This window comes from Trachypithecus francoisi, unplaced genomic scaffold, assembly GCF_009764315.1.
Source record: "Trachypithecus francoisi isolate TF-2019V2 unplaced genomic scaffold, Tfra_2.0 Lachesis_group11, whole genome shotgun sequence".
Lineage (NCBI taxonomy): Eukaryota > Metazoa > Chordata > Mammalia > Primates > Cercopithecidae > Trachypithecus > Trachypithecus francoisi.
The window spans coordinates 62,820,682-62,836,039 of NW_022681456.1; the positions used below are offsets into that span (position 1 = coordinate 62,820,682).

Genomic DNA, 15,358 nt, shown 5'->3' on the forward strand with positions numbered 1-15,358 from the left:
AACTTGAACTTTTTAAAGAATTAAAAACCATAAGAACACATGCTTTATAATGATACATTATGTAGAATACACAAGATATGTGAACCAAAGATTACATCAAGAAGAGTAAAAGTAACTGTCCTAAGCTTTTTAAAATAGGGTTTAAAAAAACCTATTACATTTCTTCTACCCAGCTTTCAACATATCATTTTAGAAAAATATAAGATTGGAAACATTATTTGGGCAAATAGCACTTCAATAGAATGTGAGCTCCATGAGGGCAAAGATTTGTACTTTTTAAGATTACTGATGTATTTCAGGGTCCTGGCACAGGACTTGACACATAGTAGGCACTCAATGGATATTTGTTGAATGAGCAAAATCAACTTCAAGGAAAAGCATTTTCTGCCATTAATCTCTTTTTTACTTCAGGTTTTAAATTCTACAGATTTAAGCTCTAGCTCCTATGTTGCTGTGAACATATTGATTGCTGTAGGTGCCATCATCATGATTCTGGGCTTCCTGGGATGCTGCGGTGCTATAAAAGAAAGTCGCTGCATGCTTCTGTTGGTGAGTTCTCTAAACAAATCCCAGTGTCCAACCTTCAGACTCCAGAGAATTCTCTCCCATCCCTATTGTCTGTTAAAAAATACCATGATTGATGAAACTCTACCTCCAACTTCTCTTTAGAAGGTTTGAGTGTGTAAGCTGATCTGGCTTAGATTTGGCTTAGTTTGGCTTAGAAACTGGAGGATACTCTGAGAGGAGACAAATTGTAATCATTCATCGATTCATTCATTCACTCATTCAACATTACTGCCATACCTCTGTGTGTCAGATATTATGCTAAATAATACATAAGACCTTTAGAACCTACTAGGGGTGATTAATAAGTAAGCAAATAGCTACAGTGGGAGTGGCCTCAGAAACAAAGGGCAAGCCAGGGGATGGGACTTTCAAACCAGGGCAGAAGTGAATAAGGTATTTGTATGAGTGAGGGTAGGAAAAGCTTTCTGGAAAACTGGTGTGTTTGGGAACTGAGAAGCCTGACTGTTTCCAGCAAATGGTGGAAGATGAATCCAAGTGTGGGTTGTGGTAAAATCATAGGTGTTTTACGTGCCATGCTAAAAAAAAAAAGTTTAAATGAATGAGATAATCAGAATTGTCTCTTAGAGAACATCGAGGAGGATAAATGGTTTTGGATAATTCACAAGCATTCATTTTTAACATATACAGTAGAAAATGGATATAGTTAAAATATTCGGAAAAAATCAAGTGTTTAGCAGATACAAATGTGGCGTAAAAGTTTATCAGATCTGCCGGGCGCGGTGGCTCAAGCCTGTAATCCCAGCACTTTGGGAGGCCAAGACGGGCGGATCACGAGGTCAGGAGATGGAGACCATCCTGGCTAACACGGTGAAACCCCGTCTCTACTAAAAAAAAAAAATACAAAAAACTAGCCGGGCGTCGAGGCGGGCGCCTGTAGTCCCAGCTACTCAGGAGGCTGAGACAGGAGAATGGCGTGAACCCGGGAGGCGGAGCTTGCAGTGAGCTGAGATCCGGCCACTGCACTCCAGCCTGGGCGGCAGAGCAAGACTCCGTCTCAAAAAAAAAAAAAAAAAGTTTATCAGATCTAATCTAAACTTATTCCTCTAATAAAGTAAGGATTATATCAGTACCTGAGAAAAATGCTTAAAACTGTTTGATTATTGTGAGGGATGATAGAGACAGAGTTTTAAAGGGACTCTAATAACATTCCTACTGATTGCTTTTTGAAAAGCAAGGCCTCATTTGCCATTGAAGATTTTAATTACTCAAGGAGCTTGTTTTTAAAAAAACTAATTGTCTTTTGGCTGCATCCTTCTAAATTATGATTCAGTGTATCTGAGGCCGATTTCAGGAATCTATATATGTAACAAGATGCCAGATGATTCTGATAGTAGTGGAGATGCTGTTTCAAAGCCAGTTCTGAGTTTGTGTGAGGTTGTGTTTGATGAAGAAAGGGAAGGAGTAAAATAACATTCAAATAAATTCATCTCAGTTTTCAGACTTCCCTCTAGTCAGTATCATACAGATACCAATAGTTGTTTTGATAATTTTTTGCCTGAACCACTTTCCTCGATCAGTCTCTGGATCAAAGTTTTCTGATTAGTAAAGAACCCAAAATTTTCAGCTTGATGTAAAAAGTGGAATAAATGAAGAGTGTGACTGACACTCTCACTGTGATATAGTCCCAGCTGTAGAGAGAAGTGCTGTGCCAAAATGCCCCCAGATGTTACTGAATGCACTGAGGATAATGTGTATTTCTTTTCCTCTTCTTCAGTTTTTCATAGGCTTGCTTCTGATCCTGCTTCTGCAGGTGGCGGCAGGTATCCTAGGAGCTGTTTTCAAATCTGAGGTGTGTGTACGGATGTTTGAAAATTTTGAAAAAGTTTGAAAAATTGAAATACTACCTTGTGGCATGAATAATGTAAACTACTTTTCAATTTTCAGTCTGATCGCATTATCAATGAAACTCTCCGTGAAAACACAAAGCGTTTGAGCACCACAGAGGAAAGTGCAAAACAATTCCAGCAAGCCATGGTTGCGTTTCAAAAAGAGGTAATTAGAATTCGTTGTTCATTTTAAAGAGTTGGACATAGTTCTTCTGTGTTTGTTTAGTTTTTAACACATATTCCTTAAAGATTGAAAAGTGTCTCCATTTTGCAGATTTTGATTGATTATTCTGTCGCCATGCGATAAGAAATATCTAAGATATTTGTAATTACTTTCTCACTTCATACAAAGTTCTGAAGCAGTTTTGAAGGACAGACATTAAGAAGATATATTTATGACAGGTTAAGCCTCAAATGAGTCAAATGAATAACAGTTTTAATATTTTCCATTTACTATTTAAAAGGATAGTAGGTCTGGGAATCTCCTCTCTTTCTCTCTCTCCTTTTTTTTTTTTTTTTTTGAGACAGTCTCGCTCTGTCACCCAGGCTGGAGTGAAGTGGTGCAATCTTGGCTCACTGCAACCTCTGCCTGCCGGGTGATTCTCCTGCCTCAGCCTCCTGAGTATCTAAGACTACAGGCATGTGCCACCACACCCAGCTCATTTTTTGTATTTTTAGTAGAGACAGGGTTTCACCATGTTGGTGAGGTTGGTCTTGAACTCCTGACCTCAAGCGATCCACCCGCCTTAGCCTCCCAAAGTGCTGGGATTACAGGGGTGAGCCACCGCACATAGCCTCTCTCTCTTCTTTTTAAAAAATAATTAATTATATTGAGGACAGGGTCTTGCTGTGTCACTCAGCCTGGAGTGCAGTAGTACAATCATAGCTCACTGCAATTTCAACCACCAGGACTCAAGAAATCTTCCCACCTCAGGTTCCTGAGTAGCTAGGACCACAAGCACGCATCACCATGCCTGGCTACCTTTTTAAAAATTATTATCATTTTTGTAGAGAGAGGGGTCTTACTATGTTGCCTAGACTGGTCTCAGATTCCTGACCTCAAGTGATCCTCCTGCCTTGGCCTCCCAAAGTGCTGGGATTACAAGCGTGAGCAACCATGTCCAACCTCTCTTTTTCTCTTTCTCAGCCTCCACCACTTCTCTGTCTCATAAAAATGGTAATAGCTAACATTAATTGCTACTATGTACCAGGTTTTATATCCAGTAGCTCATTTAATACCCACAACAACCCTAAGGATGGGTAATATCATTATCTTCATTAACCGTATTTTACAGATAAGGAGATTGGGATTTAGGGAGGTCTAATAGCTACCAAGTGATGGGTTGGAATTTGAACCCAGATCTGTCTGACAAGTCTATTATTTTTTAAATCAGTATACTATCCCCTCCTTTTTTCTTTAAAATCAAAATATGGGTGAGCATTGAAGGTCTTCTACTTTCTGGCTCCTACCTGATATTTTAACTTTACTAAGTACTGCTCTCTAAAGAGTAAACTCTAGTCTAGCCAGGTTTGTGTACTCAGGGTCCCTTGAACAATTCTGCCTTCCTGCCTTTGCGTCAATTTCCATCCTTGGAGTGAGCTTACTGCTTTTTCCTTCTGAATATATGCATGTCATGGAAATTCACAGAATCTTAGGAGAGGCCTGAATTTTATAGGTCACTTAATCTGACTTCTCACTGATAAACATATTTTATATTTATGGTCATCTACCCTCAAATGAAATAGTAAAGAGGTGAAAGTTTACTAATTTTTGCCCATCCCGCTTATATACAAGTCTGATGATTAGTATGTTATTTCTTAATTTGAAACAAAATCTGCCTCCCTAGGATTTACATTATTTAGTACTAGTTTTTCCAGAGTTTCAGAGGAAAAAAAATTATTGATGCTTTTATATATGATAGATTTTTCTTTGAGAATGGCTATTGTTCGACTCCTAAAATCCTTGCTTTTCAAGTGGAAACATCCTTGGTTTCTCGAACTGTTTATCAGATGTCTTTTCTTTCTCCCCCAGAGCATTCACTAGTTCCTATTTGGATAGACGCCAGCTTGTAAAAATTCTGCTTAAAGCATCATTTCCAAAAGCTGAAACCTGATATGGGTCAGTCCCTGTTTAACTTCCTTTCTGATGTGCTTTTCCTAGCTCCCCCTGGTTGCATCCTTTGATTCTCTCCTTTCCAGGATCATTCTTACTCTAGAGCCCAGCTTATAACAGGCTGAAAGCAGGAAGAATTTATGTAGCCTCAGTACCTCTGCTGGGTGGGGCTGAGCATCCCAGACCCGTCCCAAGGTGTTGACCTAGGACAAAATATACTAGAGATAATCACTGAGCCTCTGGTTTGGGTCCTGTGTAACATCTGCTGCACACCTCCCTGGATTCAAGGTCTCCGTGCCAGTCCTGGGTTTCTAAATGTTCTGTTTGTTGTAGCATGTTCTCCTGAAGTGCTCCTGGTCTTGTAAAGAAATCCTATGGCTGAAGTTCCTTGTGTTCGTAGGACTATATTTATTCAAATGTCCGTTATGAGTCTTCTTCTTCTCCTTCTTCTCCTTCTTTCCTTCTCCTTCTCGTCCTTCTCCTCCTCCTTCTCCTTCTTCCTTTTCTTCTTCTCCTCCATCTCCCCTTCTTTCTCCTGCTTCTTCTGCTGATTCTTTTTCTTCCTCCTCCTGTTCTCCTCCTGCTGTCCCTTCTTGTCCCTCCTTCTCCTCCTCCTCCTCGTCCTTCTTCTTCTTCTTTCTCCTCCTCCTCTTCCTCCTCTTCCCTCTGCATCCTCCTCCTCTCCCTCCTCCTCCTTCTTCCCCCTCCTCCTCTCCTTCTTCTCCTCCTCCTTCTTCTTCTTTCTCCTCCCTCCTTCTCCTCCTCCTCTTCTTCCCCCTCCCCCTCCCCTCCCCCTTCTTCTTCTTCTTCCTCTCCCTCCTTCTCCTCTTCTTTCTTCCTCCTCCTCCTTCCCCTTCCCCCTCCCCCCTCCCCCTCCCCCCTCCCTCCTCCTCCTTCTTCTTCTCTTCTTCCCCTTCCCCCTCCCCCCTCCCCCTCCCCCTCCTCCTCCTCCTTCTTCTTCTTCTTCTTCTTCCCCTTCCCCCTCCCCCCCTCCCCCCCCCCCCCCTCCCCCTCCTCCTCCTCCTTCTTCTTCTTCTTCTTCCTCCTCCTCCTCCTCCTTCTCCTCCTCTCCTCCTCCTTCTTCTTCTTCTTTCTCCTCCTCCTCTTCCTCCTCTTCCCTCTGCATCCTCCTCCTCTCCCTCCTCCTCCTTCTTCCCCCTCCTCCTCTCCTTCTTCTCCTCCTCCTTCTTCTTCTTCTCCTCCTCCTTCTCCTCCTCCTCTTCTTCCCCCTCCCCCTCCCCCTCCCCCTTCTTCTTCTTCTTCCTCTCCCTCCTTCTCCTCTTCTTTCTTCCTCCTCCTCCTTCCCCTTCCCCCTCCCCCCTCCCCCTCCCCCCTCCCTCCTCCTCCTTCTTCTTCTCTTCTTCCCCTTCCCCCTCCCCCCTCCCCCTCCCCCTCCTCCTCCTCCTTCTTCTTCTTCTTCTTCTTCCCCTTCCCCCTCCCCCCCTCCCCCCCCCCCCCCTCCTCCTCCTCCTCCTCCTTCTTCTTCTTCTTCTTCCTCCCCTCCTCCTCCTTCTCCTCCTCTCCTCCTCCTTCTTCTTCTTCTTCTCCTCCTCCTCTTCCTCCTCTTCCCTCTGCATCCTCCTCCTCTCCCTCCTCCTCCTTCTTCCCCCTCCTCCTCTCCTTCTTCTCCTCCTCCTTCTTCTTCTTCTCCTCCTCCTTCTCCTCTTCTTTCTTCCTCCTCCTCCTCCTCTTCTTCCCCCTCCTCCTCCTCCTCTCCTTCTTCTTCTTCTCCTCCTCCTCCTCTCCTCCTCCTCCTCCCCTCCTCCTCCTCCTTCTCCTCCTCCTCCTCCTCCTTCCCCTTCCCCCTCCCCCTCCCCCTCCCCCCCTCCCCCCCCCCCCCCCTCCCCCTCCTCCTCCTTCTTCTTCTTCTTCCCCTTCCCCCTCCCCCTCCCCCTCCCCCTCCTCCTCCTCTTCTTCTTCTTCTTCTTCCCCTTCCCCCTCCCCCTCCCCCTCCCCCTCCTCCTCCTCCTCTTCTTCTTCTTCTTCTTCTCCTCCTCCTCCTCTTCTCCTCCTCCTCTTCTCCTCCTCCTCCTCCTCCTCTCTCCTCCTCCTCCTTCTCCTTCTCCACTATGCCCTCTTTTATAAGTTATGCTTCTTTGGGAAAATAATCCTACCACCACAAACCCTGGCTGGATGACCTGGGGTCCCATAACACATTGACAAAAGCTACAGATGCTGAGTGACTTTCTCTTTGGATTTCAGGGATTTCCCACAAAAATTCCCTGTCAACATACTGATGGAATGCACCCCTTTTGGATTCTTGCTCATTATTATTTGTCTAGAGGTGTTGTATCATCATGCATACTGCCTTTTTCATCCAGCTGTTACACCACTTTCAACAAGTCCTGACCAGCTTCTTCTTTAACTGCTCCTATCTCTGATGTAGTGACTTGATATCGTGACAAGTTTTAACCTTCCTCACTTCTACCCTCTCATCTATGAGTATGTCTTTATGCCTCCCTAAGGAGTCCTGAGGTCTACCATATTCCAAATATGAACTGATCTGTAAGTGAGAATATAAATTTTATAGTGGAACTTACTTTACATTTGACAGAGGATATCTGTATCAGTTAATACTACTCAAGATTATGTAATCAGAAAGAATAAACAATCATGTCTACCATGGGAACAGGAAAGGAGGTTGTTTCAAGAGCACCCTCCTTGCTAGTACTGACCTTGAAACAAACTGACATTTCCAGCTCTCTGTCATATAAACATCTGTTGAGTAATGTTTTTGTGTAACTCAGTCTTTGGACCTAAGTATAAGACTTCATATCTGCCTCAGTTGAATTTGTTAGTTTATCTCTGTTATTTAAACTATCTTTGAAATTTGACTGTTCTCCAGCATATTAATCATCACTCCTAGCTCTACATAAACTACAGAATTGGAAAGATATTTTTTCTATTTATTCAAATCATTGATAACAATGTTGAACAGATCATGTTCCCGTAAGAGCATAACAGAAACAACACCAACAGCAAACAATGAAAACAAAAACAATAAAAGCAAATGCATTATTGAGTGCTTTCTTCAACCTGGGAGTTCTTATCTTTACATGGATTTTCTCATGTTTATCTTTATGATAATTCTGCAAATTAAATGTTATTATTAGCAACTGTTATTATCTGTATTTTACAGATGAACAAACTTTGACACAGAGGTTAAATTAATGTGGGCAATAAACATGATTACCTGCCCGGTAAATGAAAATTCTTTCAGTATCTTGGCATTGCAATGTATCAGAGCTGGGAAAACCACTCAGTCTTGTTTCTGTTGTTTTCAGCCATTTTTTTCCTCCCATTTCTACACGAAGTGTTTTCCCTCTAATAGAGCAGATGGAAGCAAGATGAGGGATAATTATCTTTCTTTCTCCTATCAAATAATATTATGTGCCACATGCCCTGATTCTTGGGGTTATCATTTCCTTGTTTTTCTTCCTGAAACATGGCTATGAACCCTCCTTCCTCTCTTTTTTAGTGTTTTTTCCATGAATCAGTTTATTCTGGGGCTATAACTTTCCTGACATTCTAAGAGCTTGATTTTTCACTTGTGTTCCATCCCATATTTTAAAGATGTTCATAAAATTCAATCTTATGGGAGGCTCCTTGAGCATCTATTTTGGTCTTTGCAATATCTCTCATCTTTTTTCTCCTCTCTTTCAAAAGTGATCAGAAATCATGGAGTGGAAATTTCACTTTTAAAACTTCACGTGTCTTTTGAGCAACAATTCTTTGACTCTCTTGTGAATTCTTTGGAAACCTTTTTGACAATATCTAAGTTACATAGATCTGACTCTCTTTTGTCATTAAAAACTAGTAGGTGAGGCTGGGCACGGTGGCTCATGCCTGTAATCCCAACACTTTGGGAGTCTGAGGTGGGCAGATCACGAGGTCAGGAGATTGAGACCGTCCTGGCCAACATGGTAAAACCCAGTCTTTACAAAAAATACAAAAATTAGCTGGGCGTGGTGGTGCATGCCTGTAATCTCAGCTACTCGGGAGGCTGAGGTAGGAGAATCGCCTGATCCAGGGAGTTGGAGGTTGCAGTGAGCCAAGATCGTGCCACTGCACTCCAGCCTGATGACAGAGCAAGACTCCATCTCAAACAAACAAACAAAAAAACTAGTAGGTGAGTTTTTCATCTTCCCAGCTTCTTCAGATTTTTGAGTCTGCAACTCCATTTTTCCATCATTAATGTAAAGATCAAAATGAAAAAATCCTTAATTTTTACTTCTATATAGGGAAAAGTGAAAGGTGACTTACATGGTATTTTAGCATAATAACCATTTTAATAATGATTTCAGAAGATTATAATTTAATGTATTGCCAATGTTTTTAATCTTCTTACTGACTGCTTCTCATTCTACCCTTTATCAAATAGTTTAAATGCTGTGGTTTGATCAACGGAGCTGCTGATTGGGGAAATAATTTTCAACAATATGCCAACTTATGTGAATGTCTAGATACGCAGAGACCATGCACCAACTATAATGGAAAACTAGTTTACCAAGAGGTGAGAACTAAATCACATTTGATAAAATAAGCAATTCTGTTACTTTCTTTTCACAATTAAAGTCCCTACAAAAAATTAAAATGTATCAAGTACAATGGGAATCATGATATAAAAATCTCAGAAATTTCCCGAATTAAAAAAATCCTTATTTAAAGATAAAAGCAGATAGACTTCATTTATTCTATGAGTTGGCATCATTTAAGTCCAATCTTAATAGTCAAAGAAACATTCTGCTGCAATGGGAGGCAAAGTACAAACTAACATAAAAGTTTATTTTGTCCTCTCTTTGGTCATCTTAATCATTACTCTCCTTTATTTTTTCCTACTTTAACATGACTTCTAGAAAACAATATTTTCACTTTAATTTTCAAAGTCAATGTTTTTTGTTTTCTGATCAAATTTCCTTTTTTCAAGAAATGAGGTTTCTTCTTTCTCAAAATTAAAAAAAAAAGAACTCCAAGTCCTTCCCAATACGTTTAAGGGTTTAGGTTCTCTATGTTATTGACAGCTACCAATTTTCCTAGTTATTGCTGCAATTGAGAAGTTACCTTGAACATTTAAAGTCAATTTAAAAAGACAGGTTAATCTTTTATGTGTTGTAGAGGTCATATTTATGTGACTTGTGAATGTCAGTTCGTGGGTGTCCTAGTTCTTCTTATTGATCAATTCATCAAATACTTATTGACCACCTTCTATGCACCAAGCCTTCTACTAGTCACTGGAAATTCATTCCTGAACAGAGCACAATGTCTGTACTCATGGAGCTGATGCTTAAATAAGGAAGAGAGAAAGATAATTAGGCAACTTCAATCCAATGGCCTACTAGTATTTCATGGATAGAGATGGGTGCAAGGTGTTATGGGACCCCATCTCACTTAGTCTGTGGGGTTCCGGATATGGCTTCATGAAGAACATGACATCTGTCCCTTCGTCAGTTGTTCCTTCTGCTTAGAAAAAAATGTGTTCAAAAATTACAATTGATATTAGTATTTCACTTATTTGCTGTTATTCTTCAGTGCCTACTACATGTCAGACGGAACCTTGCTAGGGTTAGACATGCCTCTGAATCCTCTAGGAGATTACAGTCTAGTTGAGAGGCAGATACATTAAAAGCCACTATAAATTCACAATGAATTAATCTTAATATTTATAATACCCAAAGATTATTTTCAATCTAGAATTGTTTTGATTTAGTAACTGCTACTGACATTAATTTATAAAAGGAAGTAGAAAGTATCTCAGGGGAAACTACCCTCTCCTTGACTATTTATCTTTTTCACTGATCTTATCAAAATTAAAGAGGCTCTTCCCTGAAGGGGAATTGCTGTCATTAATACTTAAAGTATGTCTCTAAGATTTAAAATAACGCAGTAAGTAATCTACCAGACTACAGTGTTATACTGCGTTTTTCCTTGTCACAATAATATTACTACAAAAAGTTTGATTCTTACGTTTTATATTCTCCCTGCTCCCCTCCTCCCTACCTAATGTTAGTGACATAATATTTACAAGGAAAAGGGGAAATAAATATAATGTAAATGAAGATAGTTTCCACTTAGGATAATGAGGAAATCAGTAAATTCAATTGCAGATTGCTATTTGTCTCCTGTTCAAATTCAACTCAAAGATGTTTTTCCTCAAGACAGATTCTGAAAAACCCCTGGAACTATCCTAAAAACACTACTAGATAGTTTCGGTAAGTTCACACATAATTCTGCTGAATATAGGCTGATAGCTACACCAGTTTCCCAAAAGAAAGGTTGTAAATTCATAAAATACTTCCATCTGCCATGTGTAAGTTGCAAGAAGTCTGGTAAAATGAAAAATATGGAATGGCCATAATTCACGTTTCTTTTTTTTTCTCTTCTTTCTGCCCAGATAACCTTATTATCTTAGGGGAAGAGGAAGAGAAAAACCCCTGAAACATAATGAATGTGACTCAGTAGATATAATCATTAATGTCATCGTTAACCTAAATGACATAATAATTTCCTTGAATGTTTACCACTTTGGGTTAAAGGTGAATGGAGAAACTCATTACAGTCAGGAATGAAGGGGAAAAGATGACTTAGCCTTCTGGAGAACTTTTATTTTATTTAACAAATAGCAATATTTTGTTGGCCCTTTGCATATATATGACCATCCAAGGGATAATATATTTCAGGGCAGTACAAAAATAACACTATTATATTGTGTGGTCTTATTCCATTTTTTAAATTCTTCCCATAATTTACAATTCTTGAAGTTACTAGGTCTAGTCCAAAATGTTTTAAGCATGAAAACGCATGCTGGATTGTATACATTTCAAAAATGTAGCAGAGAGGCAACTTCCTAAATTCTCTTTTTTATCTAAAGTAATGGCATAATGGTAGACATAGTAAGTTTTTTCTTTTTAAGATAAAAATAGTCCTGATAAATATTAAGGGATTTTGAAAATGTCTTGTTTTTTTTTTCCGGTGGCGGTGACCTCAAGCCTGTTATCCCCACACTTTCAGAGGCTGAGGTGGGTGGATTGCTTGAGCCCGGGAGTTCAAGACAAGCCTGGGCAACATGGCAAAACCCTGTCTCTACAAAACACAACAAAAATTAGCCAGGCATGGTGGCACATGCCTGCAGTCTGAGCTACTTGGGAGGCTTAGGTGGGAGGATCACTTGAGCCCAGGAAGTCAAGGCTGCAGTGAGCCAAGATCGCGCCTCTGCACTTCAGCTTCAGTGCTGGAGGGAGACCCTGTCTCAAATAAAAAAAGAAGAAAGAAAGAAAGAAAGAAAATACCTTGTTTTAAAAATGAAAATTTGCAGTATTATTAGCTAAAATCTCAACCAGGAACCTTTCTGTTGTAGATTACAAACCTAAAACATCCTTAGTCAAGGTGGTATCAGCTCTAAAATGAATAAAGTTAAGATAAAATTATCATTTATACTTTTATGTTATAAAATGTATAGCTTTATCAACTATAAAATTTATAGTATAAATTATAAAATCTATCACTTGAGGATATGTTGGTGAAAAATCATTTATAATTATTAATCCCTAGATTCATCAATTAGGCAGTCAAGCAAAATTTTGTTCCTCAGTTGCTTTTTAATGTATAAACAAACCACAACAGTTACAAACTTTTGGAGCAAGGTGAAGCAGGGAGTGGAAGGAATAACCCAGTTCCTTGTTGTTAAGTGTTTTTCTTGTTAGCAATGTAAAAAGTCAAACAAAAGAATAAAAATTTTGATTAATATAAGGTCGAATTTTTCTGAAGTAACTTTTAATTTTTTTTTTTTAACAGCCCTGTATTTCTTCCATAAGAGACTTCTTGGTGAAAAATTTGATAATAGTTATTGGAATAGCATTTGGACTGGCAGTTATTGAGGTACAGTATAATCTTGTATTATTGACTCTTTTATTCTCTTGCTTGTTCATTAATTTTAAGAAATATTGATGGTAAACAAACAAACACAACAACCATAAAAAAACGCAGATGCTTTAGAAAAGCACTGGATGCTAAAGGCTCATCATCTCCCTCAGTCAGCCTGAGTCTGAGGAGGAGATTCCTGTCTTAGGAAGTGAGCAGGGCTGAGACTCTTGCTTTTGAATGACCTCTCTACCGGGAAAAAGATACAATTAATTTTCACATAGTTCTTAGTGCCAGGTATCTTCTTCCCACTGAAAACTAGCACAGGGGTTAAAATTTTCCAAAGTTAGAAGAAAAAGCACCAAACAAAGCAAAATGCGACCTTTACAATTTCTTATTTCTCATCTTGATTTTGAAACAAAATAAAAACTGAACTCAAGAGTGTGAGAAGCTGTTTTCTTGTTACTTATTATTACATTCTAGAGAAATCCAAGAAGTTCTAAAAAGTAGAAGTAATTACCTCTGATATCCTCAGCTTAAGTATTGTTGACTCACTTGGAGAAATTTTCAAGGAAAATTGAGGCTTATATATTACTTTCATCACTTTAATTATTGATGTTGGAAAAATATCCCACATAGGATTTTTGTCTGAATGAACTTTCTTGGCATGTTTAAAAAAAAAAAAAAAAAAAAAAAAAAAAAAACCTGAAAGACACTTTTCACATGACTTAAATTTGCCAAGAATATGAATTAAAACTGCTTCAGAGAAGCATTTTGGAATCATCCCAGATCTTGGGTAATTTTGATATCAAGTAGATCAAATTCACTCACAATCCTATTCCAGGACATTAGCAAGAATGTTTATAATATGAAGTATCTCCCTGGTTAATGCCTGTGAGAGCTGGTTAGCTCAGCTGAGTGACTTGTGCTTCATGCTCATGGAATGCTGTGCAAGGTACTCCTTGGGCTTTCTGGTAATGTTCTACCTCTTACTCGTGCCACATCACTGCCAGAAAGAAATTTTAACTGAGAATGAAGCAATTTGGTGTCCTACGTGGTTCTTTAGTTTGCTGGTGGAATTTCCCAGGCAACTATTAGAGAACGGTTAGGGACTATTAACAGCAAATTAAACTGTGGGTTATTACTTTCTTGTCATCCAAATGAATAGGTATAAATATGAAGCATTCTTTGTTGGTAGGTTATGGCTATCTTTCTTTAGGTCTGATATATGTTCAGAGTCAAATAGTGCTATGGATTAGGTCTATTTCTCTTGATTCTGCATTTTGTAAGATGTATTTTGTTTCTCTGCTTTGTATTCTGGGTTTATGCTAATTTAGAAATAAGGAATAATGGCCATGAAGATGAGTAAAAAATGAATGATTTAAATGAATCATTAGTGATTGTAAATGAATGATTTAAATGTATGAGACAGCATGTTTTAAATGAGATATTTAATATAAGAGTTATATTTCATGTTAAACTCAAGTTTTGACAATTGACTATCACTAGCTCAAATCACAGATGCTCCTCAGTTAGCAAAACCAGAAAAAGTAAGGACATACTTGATTGGGGAGATTGATGAAATACTTTGTGTCATAGTCAAAGGCATTTTCAAGAATTTAAATGCATCTAGTGGAAAATAAGATTACAAAAAGATTAATGCATTTCAGTATTTTATGAAATTGGTATATTCCATGTATTAATTACATGTTTAAATATTTTATTGGTTCTTCTAAAGACATATTCAGAGAAAAATAGCTTAATACAAACATTCTATACAGTAATTTATAGGTATGAAGTGTTTGTGGTACTATCATAAAATATAACCGTTTTTGAATTAGACCAAATTAATTGTGATTTCTAGACTATCTGCAGATATGGTAAATAGTTGGTTCAAGTAACTGAACTTTTTAAAATTGTTGTTCAGTTCCTCAATCTAAAACCTACCCTCCCTCTTTTAAAGGGAAACAAATCATTTTGTATTCCATCTTCCTTTATTCAAAAAGTAGATTGGAAAAGTCTTCTGATACCCAGTCTATAAATTATGTATCCCAAAAAAAGCATTTTATAGCTCATCTTACAGTCATTAGTACAAATTTTCTATTGCTCTTTGACTTGGCCTATCTCCCTTCTTTGTTTCCAAAGTTCAAGTTAAAAAAAACCACAAAGATACAAAAACAGAAAATCTCCTCTAAAAAATACTTTTAAGAAAACAGAAGCAAATATCTTCCTGCAGAAAATATGTTCAGATTATCTCCACAGAAAAATCATATAAAAAAAGACTGTCCCATATTTAGACCTTATGTTAGTACATTTAGGCATAGGTTTTAGTGAGATGGGCCAATATTTGTTTCCAAAGCTCTGTTAAGATTATATACCTAAGGGATTCTTCTCACATTGAATGCTAAAAATTATGCAAAATACCTTATTCTGCAAGAAAAATTTATCTATAGACATTTTTGGAATTCTCATTATTCTAGCTTAAAACAACCAGACTATCATATCTTTCCTCATTTGACTATAGCAACTTACAAGCACAAAAAATGATCAGCACTTTCCTTGCTTTAATAAAAAAAGAAAAACTACACACTGAGAGCCATCACTTTGTAGGATAGAAGTTATCCCAACAGGAGGTCCTAGAAATAAAGCAGTTAAAAGAAAAATGATAATTTTACATGTTTTTAGACTGCTGCATACCTCTTAGCAAATGTATCATGAGTCTTGGCATACATTATAAAATGACGAATCTCTTTTAATTGTGTGCAATTTTTTTGAACAATGATAAATGTTTTTTTCAGGGACAATGAAATGCAAGAAAGTGTGATATTAACTGTCTAGTCTGCTGATAAATGGTGGGCTTCTATTTCAAGGATGTAGCAGTGAAAGATGACAGTTGTCTTATCCCATTATTTTTTCCCATTAAAAAAAGTTCTTTCTTGATACTTGTCCCACAGACTTAAGGATCAGCATCAAG

General features: G+C 38.4%; 1 protein-coding gene across 1 annotated transcript in view; it reads left to right on the forward strand.

Annotated features, from left to right (window-relative positions):
- TSPAN8 (tetraspanin 8) overlaps positions 1-15,358 on the forward strand; it is a 33,178-nt gene that overhangs the window by 16,552 nt on the left and 1,268 nt on the right. Inside the window, exons 3-7 of the mRNA XM_033221268.1 lie at positions 412-549; positions 2,303-2,377; positions 2,473-2,580; positions 8,909-9,040; positions 12,319-12,402. Coding sequence (XP_033077159.1) covers positions 412-549; positions 2,303-2,377; positions 2,473-2,580; positions 8,909-9,040; positions 12,319-12,402 — 537 coding nt within the window. The remainder of the gene's footprint in view (positions 1-411; positions 550-2,302; positions 2,378-2,472; positions 2,581-8,908; positions 9,041-12,318; positions 12,403-15,358) is intronic.